This window comes from Protobothrops mucrosquamatus, unplaced genomic scaffold (assembly GCF_001527695.2).
Source record: "Protobothrops mucrosquamatus isolate PMUCROS unplaced genomic scaffold, P.Mucros_1.0 scaffold_22, whole genome shotgun sequence".
Taxonomy (NCBI): domain Eukaryota; kingdom Metazoa; phylum Chordata; class Lepidosauria; order Squamata; family Viperidae; genus Protobothrops; species Protobothrops mucrosquamatus.
The window spans coordinates 583,392-597,618 of NW_015386098.1; the positions used below are offsets into that span (position 1 = coordinate 583,392).

Consider the following 14,227-nt stretch of genomic DNA (forward strand, 5'->3'; position numbering starts at 1 on the left):
AATCTTGAAATACTGTTCAGCCAATTGAGCTCTAAAAGGGATCTATGGGTAACTAAATTTCCTTTTGGAGGGCCTGAGCATAATCCTTGTATTTTATCCCTTGTGTCTAACATAAATCAATCCTTTCAGTTTTGGTTTTGAGCCTTCTGCCATTCCCTGCCCCTGAATATCACTATGTTTCTTCAGGTCATAAAAATTATTATAAACATAACCTTTGGAAGAGAGTCTTCTATATAAATAAAAATGTAAATGTTCGTTTGTTCAAAATCTTAAATCTCCGAAAGTTCTTCACCGATTGCTTTGAAATTTTGACACAACGTTGCATTCGAATACGCTCGTGTTTTTATATACCTATATTATATCGATGTCACACCTGTGACAGGTAAAAACATGTTTTGAAAAAACGTCATCTGTTGGACGTAAAAGCAACACACGCTACGATTTTACCATTCCATTTCAATGTTTCCGATTTACGATCCATTTACGATTTCCAAATTTCCAATTTTACGATTCCATTTCAATGTTTCCGATTGCATTGTTAAATTGAATTTTCATAGATTTCGATTTATTTTCATTTTGATTTAATTATTTCATGTGACATTGCGTTGGAATTGATGCACAGACAATGGAACAAGAAAAAATATTGTATACCCACAAGCATTGTGAAATTAAACATATTAGAAATGTGCGCTTTCTCTTTTCTTTCTTTTCCATTTAACCAGACTGAGCCACAGCAACGCGTGGCCAGGTACAGCTAGTTATTTAATGTATGTGATCTACTTAGCATGTTGCTTTTTCTTTTTAAAATAATGTTGGAATTTAACCTGATTGCAGAACAGTTTAGGAGCTGTTTTTATCATGGTTTTATTTTAGATTATTTGTTTTGTGAATTGTTCTACATCATCTAAAAAAAGGAATATGAACATCTAAAGAAAGGTACCAACTAATTTGAAGTGCTGGCACTTTATTCTCAGATGCATCCTTTTCATTCTTAGGTATCCTTAATCATTATAACTGTTACTCTAATAAGATTATAGGGAATTGACCAATAAATTAAATTTGCATTATAATGATATGTTTCCCATTGTGTTACCTAGGAGTTCTATTGCTTTATACCTTTTATCAAAATGACCAAAGGTCTCCAGTTAAAGTGGATTATTTCATTTCTGCTATTTATGAGTACCAGTTTGGCAGTTAGAAAATAGAATCAAACTGTGTCACCTTTTAAAGGAATCAGATGACCATTTCCTATAGGCATATTGACATGGACTACAGGTAGTCCTTAACCCTAACCCTAACCTTTCATTTAACAATGGTTCAAAGTTATGACAGCCTCCAAAAAGTGAATTATGACCCATCCTCAAAATTAACTACCATCACACAATCCCCACGGTCATGTGTTCACAATTCAGGTGTTTGTCAATAGCTCACATTTACAAAGTTGCAGCATCTTGCAGGCACAGGATTGTGATTTGCGACCTTCCCAGCTGGCTTTTAATAAGCAAAGTCAACAGGAAGTTGGATTCACATAGCAACTGTTATTTGTTTAACAGTGGTGTGATTCACTTAATGACCATGTGATTCACTTACCAACCATGCTAAAATGGTCATAAAATTGGGTCCAGTCATGTGAAGTCTCACTTTACAACTGCACAGATTTACAAAGGCAAATGCAGTCCCTTACTTAACAATTCTTGGCTGATGGAGTTTATATCTTATGCCCAATGGAAAACAGCAGCATTATGCAATATAAGAATATCCAAGGGGTTTTTTTTCCCAATCTTTTGCTAGGGAAGCATAAGAACATTTACTTTATTGAAAACTTTCCATTATCTAGCACACAGCTTCATGTTCAGATCTTATTACTGAGTAACACATGATGCTAAAGTTTAACGAAGTTTGTTGGTTTTTGAATTAAAGTGATATAACACATCAAGACATGGAAAGCAGAATAGGGTTGGTTGTTCAACAAGCCATGTGAGAAAATTCCCATTTAATGTTGCATGCAAAGAAGTCATTGTTTGCCTCAGATGATACTGTTTTATATAACAAATCATTTAAGTGCATGGTTACACCTGTGATTCATATATAACCCTTACCCACAGATAACAGTACTGGCCTCCTTTAGTTTACAGCTGAGATTCTGCAAGAACTTCAGGGATGTTTTTGTACTTTAATGTAAAAGGACAGGGCTACTATAATCCTGCTGGATTATGTTATATCCAAACACATATTTCCCACTATCCATATCTTATGTACTGTTTGTGAGAAACCCTATTCTTTCATCAAAAACTATTCACAGTAAGAAGGTTCTTATCAATCTCAAGCAATGTCTACTTGTCTGCATCCTGTTTAGTGTAAAACAAAGGCATATAATTTGCTCTATTATGACAGTTCCTGTCACTTTCATTGTATTCAAGCATGTGGTAGAGAAGTACACACAAGAGATTGTAGTACATGGATAATCTTTATTGTTAGAGGAGCACCGGCAATCCATTACTGACTGTAGTGGAGACACATGCTAAGGCACTTATTATATAAAAAAAAGTTTGCAAATTTGGTTTGGTGGCAGCAAGGATAGGAGGTTCCTGCAGTGAGAGCAATAACCATACAGTATAGGATATTCTTATTTTAATTTGCCATTTACTTAGAAGTTTAAATGCAGCATATACAATATGGTTAAGTATACAGATAAATCCAGCAACCAGTGTATGGTGTAGAAAAGTAAAGACTATCTATATAATTGCAGTCCCCATAGAAAGGCAGTGATAAAGACCTTTATTGTATTTTCTTAATTCCTTATAAACAAGAGATACCAAGGTCTTCAACATTATCATCTGTGCAGATTAAAAGTTTTTTTTCTTCTTTAATATACTCTTAGTCACTGTGCAGAATAACTAAACCTATCCCCTGATTATAGACCTAGAGGCTTGGACATTATAGTAAAGAAGCACTTCCTTGCCCATACTCCATTCAAACCCACTAAGTTCTGATTCTTACCGTTAAATATATTTGGTCCCAAACACGTTCTCCAATAAGAACATACAAAAACTTGATGCTTTCTTGACTTGTCACTAACTATTGGTTCATTCCATCTTAGACATAAAGCCTGAGACACCATTGCACTTCAGAACTATCCAGGTATTAGTTACAAGGAGGGATCAAATTAATAAAGTCTCTTGTAAGAGAAGCTTCCTTCTCCTTCATCCATTCCCGAGATTTTATGATCTACATGATTTCAAAGACATTTGGAAGGCATGCTGGGAATTCTTGGTTTTCCTATTCAACATGACTCTTAAACTGCTAAGTGGACAGACTGAAGAATTTGAAACTATGAGGTCACAGAACATGATTGCCAAAAGCAAACAAAAGAGGAGGAATAAAGGTTGATTCCTTGCCTCTATCACAAACTCATTATTAAAATAGCTGATTTATAGCAACAAAAAGTATTCTCTTTCCCACCAAATTACAAACATTTACTGGCAGCTGTGGGAAGAACAATCAATGTTATAGGCATCTGTAGTGCCCAGTCTCATATCAGACTACAGACTCTTTGGCATTCAATACAAAAGAGTGTGATGCTGGGAGAGATGACACTAATGTCTGATGGCTCCAAATAGTCCAAGAAACATTGCAACATTATGATCCATTTTCCCCAGCATACTTTAGAAGGGTTTTGTGACAAAGGGAGGGTAGGTCATTTGATAATGGGTAACCTGGAAGGAATTCTATTCAGTAGCTTTGGCATCACCAGCATCTGCCTTGCCGTCCAGTTCTTCATCAGACATTTCACCTGGTCCCTTCCTGGCAATCCGGCGTGTCATCACAAAGGGTATATCTCCTCGTCTATTGGAGAAAGTAACACAAATTATAATATGAGAAAAGTGGTATTCCATTCTTAGGCAATCTACTGACATTAGCATGCTCAAGGTAAAAACATTAAGACAAATTCACGTGAACAGCAATTTTACCTAAGTTTGCTTTTCAGGGAAGTAACCTCCCGGTTCATGGCATCAGCGGTCTCAGTGACATCCTCCAGTTCTCGCAGCAGCTTTCTGCGAGCTGCATTGGCTCGTTGTGCCTCTTCTTCTGCCTCTTCCAGTTGACGCTTTAGTTGCTTCAAGCGTGTATTTACCTTATCTACCTGTAGTGCAAAAAAAGGAATAATCAGGGTTCTAGTTTATTCACATGCAGGTATCAACCCTGACTCAGAATCTTTGATATAATTAAGTGCAAATTCTTTAAAAGAAGTGTGGAGCAAAACATATCTCTTCGAATCATTAATTCATGTCTTTTTCCATCACAATCTGAAATGCCATAAGTGGTACTTTTGAAGTATTAGCACACTTCTAATACAGAACATTATGCAAAGTTAATTTCATTTATTATTATTTTGAAATCCTTCCTTTCCCCTGATAGTTCATAGTACTATGCAAGGGGAATTTGCACCAAAGTAAGTGCTCTGTGGGATATATTTGGCCAAAATAGTACTTGGCCCAAAGTCACACAATGAGAACTTGAACAAAGTTTCTTGATCCTAGTTTAATACATTTAGTTGTATCTTCTTTTCCTTGATAGGTTCCTTCTTATCTTGGACATTGGTCTATGGTTCCAGACTTTATAAGTCAAGCAATATGAACAGGATACCTCAGTCGTAAAATTTAGAAGTTCTATCAATAGACATCCTGATTACCCAATCACATACAAGACTGACAAAAAATTATTAATATAGGAATATTTGGCCATAACAAAAGGGTTGTAGAAATCAACAAGGGGCAATAATGCTAACATCTTAACAATTTGCTAAACAGGTAAAACTTTGTAGAGTTGTAGGCAATGGTTTCTGCCATACAGCTCGGATTATCAAGCATCAGTTTTGAAACTGCACATACCTGATCTTTATATTGTTCAGCATTGCGTCTTTCATCTTCCACTTGTAGCATAACATCCTTCAGCTTCTTCTCAGTACGTCGGACCTGCTTGCTGGCAGCCTGGCGTTCCCTTTAAAGAAAGTAGGTAGGTCATGCACCTTTGCTTAAAAACTGCACAAGTATACTAAAGGTTAAAAGACTGTTAGGTTAGAACTTGGCACTGCAACATAGTTAGGACCAAAACAAATAAAAAATGGGAGACTCTATGAAGGCTCTCTATAGTCTGGGCTGTATGCTTGCTACCATCAAGCATTCTGCTGCACTACCCTGAACAGTTATGTTTGTTCTGCATGGCAAACAAGTTAACAGAAAACAATAGCCTAATCAAAAAACCAGCAAGATCACTACCATCAATACTGACAGGGCAAACCACTAGTATATAAAATGAGAACAAACCCTACTCCTAGCACTGAAAATATTACCTAGTTTGATAATGAGCCATCTACAAGAAAAGAACCGGGGTCAGACAGCACAATTCCACCCTGAGCTATAAATATTCTCTTCCACTGAAACAACTTTTTCCTAATTCAAAAACTGCTAAACAGGAGAAACATAACAGTTGAGTGTACAATGGGAACAACTGAAGGGAGATAGAAACTGGAGTCACTGAAGGCCAATACACAACTTTCCACATATATCTACTTCAAAGATTAATTTTGTATTCTAGATAACTTGAAAGACCTCAGTAGTCACTGACTGCTCTGCCTTTCACTCAGTCTTCTAAGGACTTCATATCCAGGATTTAATAAAGGTTAAAATAATCAGCACCTAAAATTTAGGTGGTATGTGCAAAAGGCTGCTGATTTTTGACCATGTAAATTGCTCTCAGTAACTCCAATTTCTATCTCTTTCCACTGTTCCTCTAGGTAAAGACGAATTATATACAGGCCCATTAAACTGCATCAACCGGACAGTGAGCGTGTGGTAGATTATCAATACCTACTTTGTCTCAGTGTCGAGCTGTTCCTCCAGCTGTACTATTTTTGCCTCAAGAGCAGTGATAGAAGACTTGTATTTAGATTTTACAGCACTCTCCATTTCCTGAAGCTTTGCCTTTAGTTCCTTATTCTGACGCTCCGCTTGCTGACGAGCATTTTCATTTTTCTGGGCATTACTCCTTTCTGCATTCAGATCTGTATTTATCTGATCAATCTGGGAAAGAGAATAAGAAGTATGTTAACTTCATATATGTGGATATTTCTTCCTCCTCATCTTTTAGTCTCTCCTTTCCCCATTTTTGACACTTCTACTAAAATCTTGTCTTTTAGGTTTGAAATGATGCAGAGCAGAAGAATATACAAAAGTAATCACTGTTCAGTGCCAATAAAGAAAATTATATACATATAATTATATACATTATATACATTTTTTTTACTTTTATAAAGTAAACATTTATGGTTGCAACTTATGCTCATTATCAGAAGCTGCAGAAGTTATCACTGCACAATGTCTTCTAAGCAATCAATGTCTTGCTTATTCATAGTTTGTTGAATATATCATAATCAGCTGATATTGTGCAATATATTAAGCCATTAACCAAGGTTTAAAAGCGACCATTTCAGGTTTCACATAGCATTTTAAATTCAAACCAATTGAAACCTCTCAAGCAAATACCTGAAGATTGGCTTTCTTCAGACGATCATTCACCAACTCTGTATTGCTCTGCTCTTCCTCCAATTCTTCTTCAAGCTGAGCTATCCGAGCCTCCAAGCGACGCTTTTCTTCCAAGGCCAGAGCTCTGAGATACAAAAGGAATATATTCATATACAACATCTTGAAGAAAAACAAACCTAATTATTTATCATCTATAAGCAAGTCTCAGAAAGTTAGGAGCTAATCACTCTGTCTCCAGAAACAGAACATTTTACATCTAATTATCAGCACTTAAGATACAGGCATTATGGGACATGTTTTGCAGAACAGCCTTATTGCTCCATGAAAGAAAGAAAAAAGTGGTATTACTCACCCTTTGCCACTACTGTTAGCAATCTCATCAGCCAGCTCGTCCCTCTCTTGTTGAGCCTGGCGCTTGGCACGTTCAGCAGCTGCAAGTTCCTGAAATCAGAATAAGATGTACACAAACTAGTTTAACAAAGAGAAGGATGAGGGGGGACATGATAGCAGTATTCCAATATCTCAGGGGCTGCCACAAAAAAGAGGGAGTCAAGCTATTTTCCAAAGCGCCTGGAGGCAGGACAAGGAGCAACGGGTGGAAGCTGACCAAAGAGAGAAGCAACCTAGAACTAAGAAGAAACTTCCTGACAGTTAGAACAATTAATCAGTGGAACAACCTGCCTCCAGAAGCGGTGAATGCACCAACATTGGAAGTTTTTAAGAAGAAACTGGACAGCCATTTGTCCGAAATGGTATAGGGTTTCCTGCCTGAGCAGGGGTTTGGACTAGATGACCTCCAAGATCCCTTCCAACTTTATTATTATTATTATTATTATTATTATTATTATTATTATTATTATTATTAACTCGTGAAAATCAAGCTTTAAAAAGAAATATTGTAATCTAGTTGTAGCTAGGACAATCATATACTTTTACATGTCAGAATAACCAACAGTCACTTATGTATAAAATTTATTATATATATTTATTAAAAGACCCAAGTAGCATCATACAGATATAATCAGAAAGGTTTTAGAATAAGATACAATGGTTTGGTAGATAAAATAAATTGGCAAGCAGAAGGGATGGTCTAAGATTAATTATGAATTAAAGGATAAAATGTATGTTAGAAAATATGTTACCTAGGTTTCTTTAGTTTGTGTGTAATGTAGTAACCCCTACATTAATGATAGTTGCATCTATGCTCCAATGACTGGTGATAATGGAAGAATCAGATACAGTTTTTTTGTGAGGAAATGTGCAGTGTTCTGAATGAATTTGATCAATGGAAAAAATATTCTGCTTGATGACATTCATCAATGATGGTTGGAAATGAGAAGTCCAAAAACTGATTTGGACTCTAGAATAAATCAAAATGTGATTGGTATTTAACTGCTTAAAAAACTGCTTCAAGAACAAAATCTATGGCAAAGGAATAAATAAAAATCCAAATGAATAATTGATTTGATTATGTTGAAAGAAAATTTGTGAAGAATACAAGAATAATGACATATTGTGAATGTGAGACAAATGATTATTTGGTGGTGGCAGGAATAGAATAAAATTACATTGCGATATGTATCCTATATTCCTATATAATAAAGTATTCAATGAATGGAAAATGGCCTTAAGGAAATTGGATGTGGACACTGTTTAGAACAGACTGTAGAAAATTATGTTACGGAGTATCACTATAATATAATGACAGAATGAGAGGATGACATTATATAATGTTTACACAGCAAAAACAACAGGGCTGAAAAAGAAGAAGTGACAGTAAAGGTTAAAAGAGGAGAAGAAAATGCAAAGCAATTTTGATGGAAATAAAATTGTCTTGGAAGTGAATGCTTAACAAGGAGCCTCCAGTACAGTGAATGGATTTTAAAATAATGAAATTATCTGGAATGGAATTGAAGCAAATAAGTAAGCTGAATGTAGTGGAAATGAGGTACTTAAAAATATGCATGATAAAGCAATAAAATACTGTCACTGGAATTATGTACTGAATAATGTAAATTGAAGTGACCAGTACAAAGTACTTGAAGTATTTAGGTCATTCAGAGAGAATGAATAAGGATTGAATTGCAAAAGAACCATAACAAGGACCAGGGAACAGACTTAGAAGGGAGAGAAAACTGGTATGAAAGATGTCCTCCTCAAAAAGAATGAATTAAGATATTTAAAGAACAAAAAGCAATGTAATGAAATAAGTTTATGTAAGTGGTGGAAGCAAAGGGTTTGTAGGAACAGAAATATATGGAGAGTTATAATTAATGGTGCTGGAATAAATTATTTTTAACTGTTCCATTTTGAGTTTTTTTTCCATGCCTTTAATTTCTGTAGCTTTCTTGCACTCCACCTAAAACATATAGGCATATATATTCTAGGTTTTAATAAGGTTCCCCACTCCCTCCCCAAAATTAGATTACCTCCTGCATTTGAATCATTTCTGCTTCCATACTCTTCAACTTCTTTTCATTCTCTTTAGCCTGTGCCAAAATTTCTTCTCTTGAGGCACGTGTGTCATCCATTTCTCGCATGTAATCCTTCATCTGGGCCTAAAAAGTTATAAATTCATGTATATATGAAACAGCTTTATAACAAATCAGATTCACTGTGTACTTTGCCCAAGACAAGTCTAATATATTGTCAACAGGTCTCCAAGGCTTCAGGCATCTAATATTTTTCAACTCGGCAACCCAACAATTTTTAACTAGTACAGCCAAAAATTCAATGTGAAAACTTCTACACATAAAACATTCTCTCTGTGAAATACTTAAAAGGGATGTTATTCAATCTAGTTCTCAAGGACTGGTTAAACTCTGAAGGAAAGACAAAAGCCCAATAAAGACAAAGTGGGTGGAGATCTCAAGCTCCAGCAAATTGCTCACCTCTACACTCTTATTGTGTGCTCCTCACCAGATGCCTCCTCAACAATTACAGTCCCCCACTGACATGCATACTGCTGTGGCTCAAGAATGACATTAGTCTATTTCCCATTAGATGACACCTAGAACTAGAGGCCAGTGGGCCAACCAAAATGAAAGAGACCAGGATGGAACTGGTTGTTGGTTAATGCAAGTAACATCCCTATGTAAAAGGAAACAGGCTTTTCATAAAACCCATCTGAAGATTCATAATACATTCATACAAGACTTCTTTCCTGAATCAAAATAACAACTGCTAAGCCTTAATAATTGTTTGGATTGCTTACTTCACCACACAGCAACAGAAAATCAGTATTACACAAGCGGCAAACCTCACCTGTAATTTCCGGAGCTGTTTAATAGCTTCATCACGATTCTTATTAGCAGAGTCTATATGGGCCTCCAAATTCTTGAGGTCCATTTCCAGCTTCTTTCTGGCAGCTACAGCAATAGAGCGTTGTTTCCTTTCATCTTCCAGCTCCACTTCCATTTCTCGCACCTGTAAGGAATCAAAGCATATACGATTTACCCATTAATACAACCCAAGTCCCACATCTTAATGCAAGGGGACAAAAAAAAAATAATGCTTACTAAATCATCAGAGAGTTGGAACAGCCATCTGGTAATTAATCTTATTGCCTGGCTAAAGTTTTCCACTAAAGCTTGCTAACAACAGTTCAGGAATTTTCAAGATCTCTGAAATGCTACCTGTCTCATCAGCTGCTTTCTCTTTTCTTCATTTTGTTCGTCACGGGCCTGAAGATCTCGCTCAAACTGTGCCTTCATGGCTTGCTGGTTTACTTCTAAGCGCAATTTGGCATCTTCTGTGGCCTGCAGTTCATCCTCTAACTCTTCCAACTGAGTCTTCATCTCTTCTACTTGTTGCTCCAGAGCTCTTTTTGACTTTTCCAACTCATGAACCTATAGGATACAGATACAAAATTAGCTTCCCTATATTGACACAGCCATTGTTTGTATTGTCCAGTATTTTAAAGAATAAGGTATAAATTATTTATTCATTTAAAACCTTTATATAGCCGTCCATCTTATACCAAACTCTGGGCAGCTCACAACCAAAAAATAAAACATCTATTTACAATTAAAAATACTAAAACCATGAGCAATAAAATCCAGCACAACTTGGCACCATAGCTGAACTTTCACATGCAACCCACAACAGAGTCACCTTATCAATCTCACCCTATCCCAGCAGTTGGAGGGAAAAACACAGGTCTTAAGTGCTTCTCAGAAGGTTAAACGGGTAGGAGCCTTCCGATCATGGGAAAGGATGCTGCAGAGAATAGGGGCTGCCACAGTAAAGGGATTCTTCTGAGGTCCCATTAGATGGTAACATCTAAGGGAGGGAACCAGAAGAATCCCCCCCCATCCAATCTGGTAGGATGGTAGATTTCCTTAGAGAGAGGCACTCTCACAGATAACCTGGTCCTGTGACATATAGAGCTTTAAAGGTAGTAAGTCATATTAACAATTCTCTGCCTCCCAATGTTCTCTGGCCATTTTATTTTTTTTAAAAAACCAGAAAGTAACTTGATCAGGTGTTCCTGCATCTAGGTTCTCATCTCAGACAATACATATGGAAATTAAATCACTAAATAAATATTGACACCTATATGTATGTAGGCAGGAAGCAAGGAATCCTATATAGAACTGTTAGAACAGCAGTCTCCAACCTTTCCGGTTTAGCAGCCTGGGGGGGAGGGATGGTTCCATGTGAGCAGCAGGCATGCGCAACTCCATTTGTGCAATTGGCTGACTGCTCCATTTGCGCAGCCTGGTTCCGAATGGGCCACGGCCCAGTGGTGTGGTGTGCCGTGGCCTGGGGATTGGGGACCCCTGTGTTAGAACATACTGCTTCAAAAGCAACATATTTATCCTGAAACCTAATAGCAACTATTTTATTTAGAAAAATAAATTGCCTTTGCTACTCAAAAATTCAGGTGCCATAATTTTCCTGTAGAAAGGGCTTTACTAGTTAGTATCTCTTCATTCAGAATAGTGAGATTTGGAGACTTTGATATATGTTGTTCCATTCTAAAAAAAATACTTGCAGTTAGCATCTCTTTTTTTAATCTTACTAAAAGTGCAAAGTAATCCACTTTACCTGCTAAGACTTATCACAAGCCTGTATTATGGTAATCACTTTCACTCAAATATTATCAACTTACACTTTTGCCAACATCATCTTTTGAACTCATCAAATCCTCCATTTCTGTTCGGAACTGCTTATTCACTCGCTCTAGCTCTGCTTTCTGCTCTATGGCTTCCTCCAGGGCTCTAGCCAAGGAAAGGGCTTTTGTTTCCTTTTCTCGTGCTTCTGCTTCAGCACGGTCTCGTTCTTCAGCATATTTGGCAGATATTGTTTTCTCCTCTGCTAACAGCTGGAAAAGAAACAATAATGGTACTATAAGATTTCCAAATGAAATATCTGCAATGGTTTCCCTTTTAGGTATCACCATTGAAACAATATGAGCACCTAGTACAGGTTAGTTATCAATTCCAGATATGTGTTAGGATGAAAAGTTAATTGACCAGCTGTTGCTCCAAATTAGAGCAGATGGCACCCTTTTAGAACTGACCTAGAAAAAGTGCAAATGTAACTCATAGTTCTTTTTCAAACAAAAACCAAACCAACAAAATGTGATAAAATGGTGGTAATGTTTGTTTGCAAGAGACAAATACTTTGTTGTTTAGTTTCAAGGCAGGAAACGTGATATCTGCACAGACACTTCCACTCCTTTACTGAACAAGTATCAGGGCAAAGGTGTCTACCCAAAATACAATTATATGTACCTGATCAAATTTCTTCTGCTTTTTCTCCAGATTAGAAACTATTTGCCTCTGATGATCCAAATCCACAGCAATATCATCCAGCTCTTGCTGGAGCCTGGTCTTAGTCTTTTCCAGCTTGTCATAAGCAGCTGCTTTTTCTTCATAACGTTGGCTCATAGCCTCCAAATCTTTCTGAAGCTTCTTCTTGATTTCTTCTACTGATTCCAGGCAAACTATGCTTTCATCCATCTTCTTCTTCATTTCTCCAATCTAGGTAAAAGAACATTATTTAAATAATTAAAAAATAAGAGAGAATTTTAACACAATTTTGCAAAAAGAAAAAGGAATGTAAGGTAGGGCTCTAAAAAAATTGAAAGAAAATTGAAGAGGTGGGCAATTTTTTGAAATAATGAAGAGGCATGATGGCATTTTCATGTAAGATGCAGCAGGATGGGCACAAAATGCCATACAGCTTGCAAAGCTAGAGATCCAAAGTAGCTCTATATATATATATATATTTAAAAAAAACTATTCAAATCACTATTCCATTTCCACCCAGGATATTAATCCAACATTTTACACAATAGAACAAAGTATCTCTGAAAGCCTGATTTGGATATAATCTGCACAGTCCAGCAATCCTCAGGGTCATATATTCTTCCTCACACTCCAACCCTAGCAATATTAAAAAGAAATGGAAAGATTCTATTTCTATATCAGATTAACAGCATTATATTTTATTCTTTATCCTGAAAAGCTCATTCCCACACTGTTTTACAAAATATTAACCCAGTTCCTTTTCTCAAGTTTATAATTTAAACATAGATTAGATAAATGATAAATCCAAACTTTTTACAAAATATTAACACAGTTCCTTTTCTCAAGTTTATAATTTAAACATAGATTAGATAAATGATAAATCCAAACTTTTAAACTATAGTTAAGAACTAGCTCATTAAAAATCATAATTCAGACTGAGCAGACTATTGCATCCAGGCAACTTAGCAAGTGATCATTAATGAAAAACAAGTAACAGCTTTTGAACTGTTCATAGACCTCTTCTACATGTTTGTATCTCTCCGCCTTCAACTTAATTTAATATTATGTCCCTACAGATCCAGTCTATAAATTTGTTCTATAGTACCTGGAACTGAAGGGCAGAAATCTGTTTTCCCAGGTTCTTCTTTGCTTCTTCTTCTTCCTCTAGTTGGTCTTTGAAGCTATTCTTCTCATCTTCCATCTGTTTCAGCTTGGTGCTAAGGCTCAGTTTTTGACGGGTTTCCTCCTGAAGCAGTTCCTATAATAGTCAATAAACTGAAGAGTCAATCAAAGTACCCAAAGATATTAGATCTACAACAAAAAGAAACTTGGGCAATAATTACATTCTGATACTACAGTGAGCCAGAATTTGCTCCTGCAGATGTAATTATATAACACTGGGTAATTGTGTGATTTAGCCTATCTGTAGACTAGGGAATTTGAATACAAATAGTTCAATGGCACTCAGTAAATTCTACAACACAAACGAACTTGCCAACACGATTTTTACTTTCAAAAGAGTAAAATAAACTCGTTAAGAGTGCATGAAGAAAGCACTGTAGAGTTTCTTGTCATGTTAGGGTAAATTGCCAAGTCTTCCAACAAAGCATAAGACATTTTTATTTGGTGGGGGGGGAAATCTGATAAACTTGATTAAATCTATTCATACTCATCATATAAGACATTTCTTGTTTAAGAATATATACTGCTTTTTATTTAAAAAAACTCAAAATACTTTATGTGACATACTTCATTATTATAATCAATAGTTGCCTTCGAATTTTAAAAGTCTAAATTAAATGATAAGTAAGATCAAGTATCAATTTATGTCCTGACATCTATATTCAATACCACTCAGAGGCATATGAATATACAGACACAAACACAATTATTTTGCAAGTCAAAAATAAAAAAGTGATTAATACA

At 36.0% G+C, this 14,227-nt stretch overlaps 1 protein-coding gene across 2 annotated transcripts in view; it reads right to left on the minus strand.

Annotated features, from left to right (window-relative positions):
- Positions 1 to 2,448: 2,448 nt before the first annotated feature.
- Positions 2,449 to 14,227, minus strand: part of MYH9 (myosin heavy chain 9) — a 74,059-nt gene continuing 62,280 nt past the window's right edge. For both annotated transcript variants that reach the window (XM_015831836.1, XM_015831827.1), the window contains 12 exons: positions 13,407 to 13,559; positions 12,284 to 12,532; positions 11,659 to 11,871; positions 10,181 to 10,393; positions 9,810 to 9,971; positions 8,975 to 9,103; positions 6,898 to 6,986; positions 6,546 to 6,669; positions 5,875 to 6,083; positions 4,893 to 5,001; positions 3,972 to 4,144; positions 2,449 to 3,846 (listed from right to left, as the gene is read on the minus strand). In XM_015831836.1, coding sequence (XP_015687322.1) covers positions 3,729 to 3,846; positions 3,972 to 4,144; positions 4,893 to 5,001; positions 5,875 to 6,083; positions 6,546 to 6,669; positions 6,898 to 6,986; positions 8,975 to 9,103; positions 9,810 to 9,971; positions 10,181 to 10,393; positions 11,659 to 11,871; positions 12,284 to 12,532; positions 13,407 to 13,559 — 1,941 coding nt within the window. In that variant the 3' untranslated portion in view covers positions 2,449 to 3,728. The remainder of the gene's footprint in view (positions 3,847 to 3,971; positions 4,145 to 4,892; positions 5,002 to 5,874; positions 6,084 to 6,545; positions 6,670 to 6,897; positions 6,987 to 8,974; positions 9,104 to 9,809; positions 9,972 to 10,180; positions 10,394 to 11,658; positions 11,872 to 12,283; positions 12,533 to 13,406; positions 13,560 to 14,227) is intronic.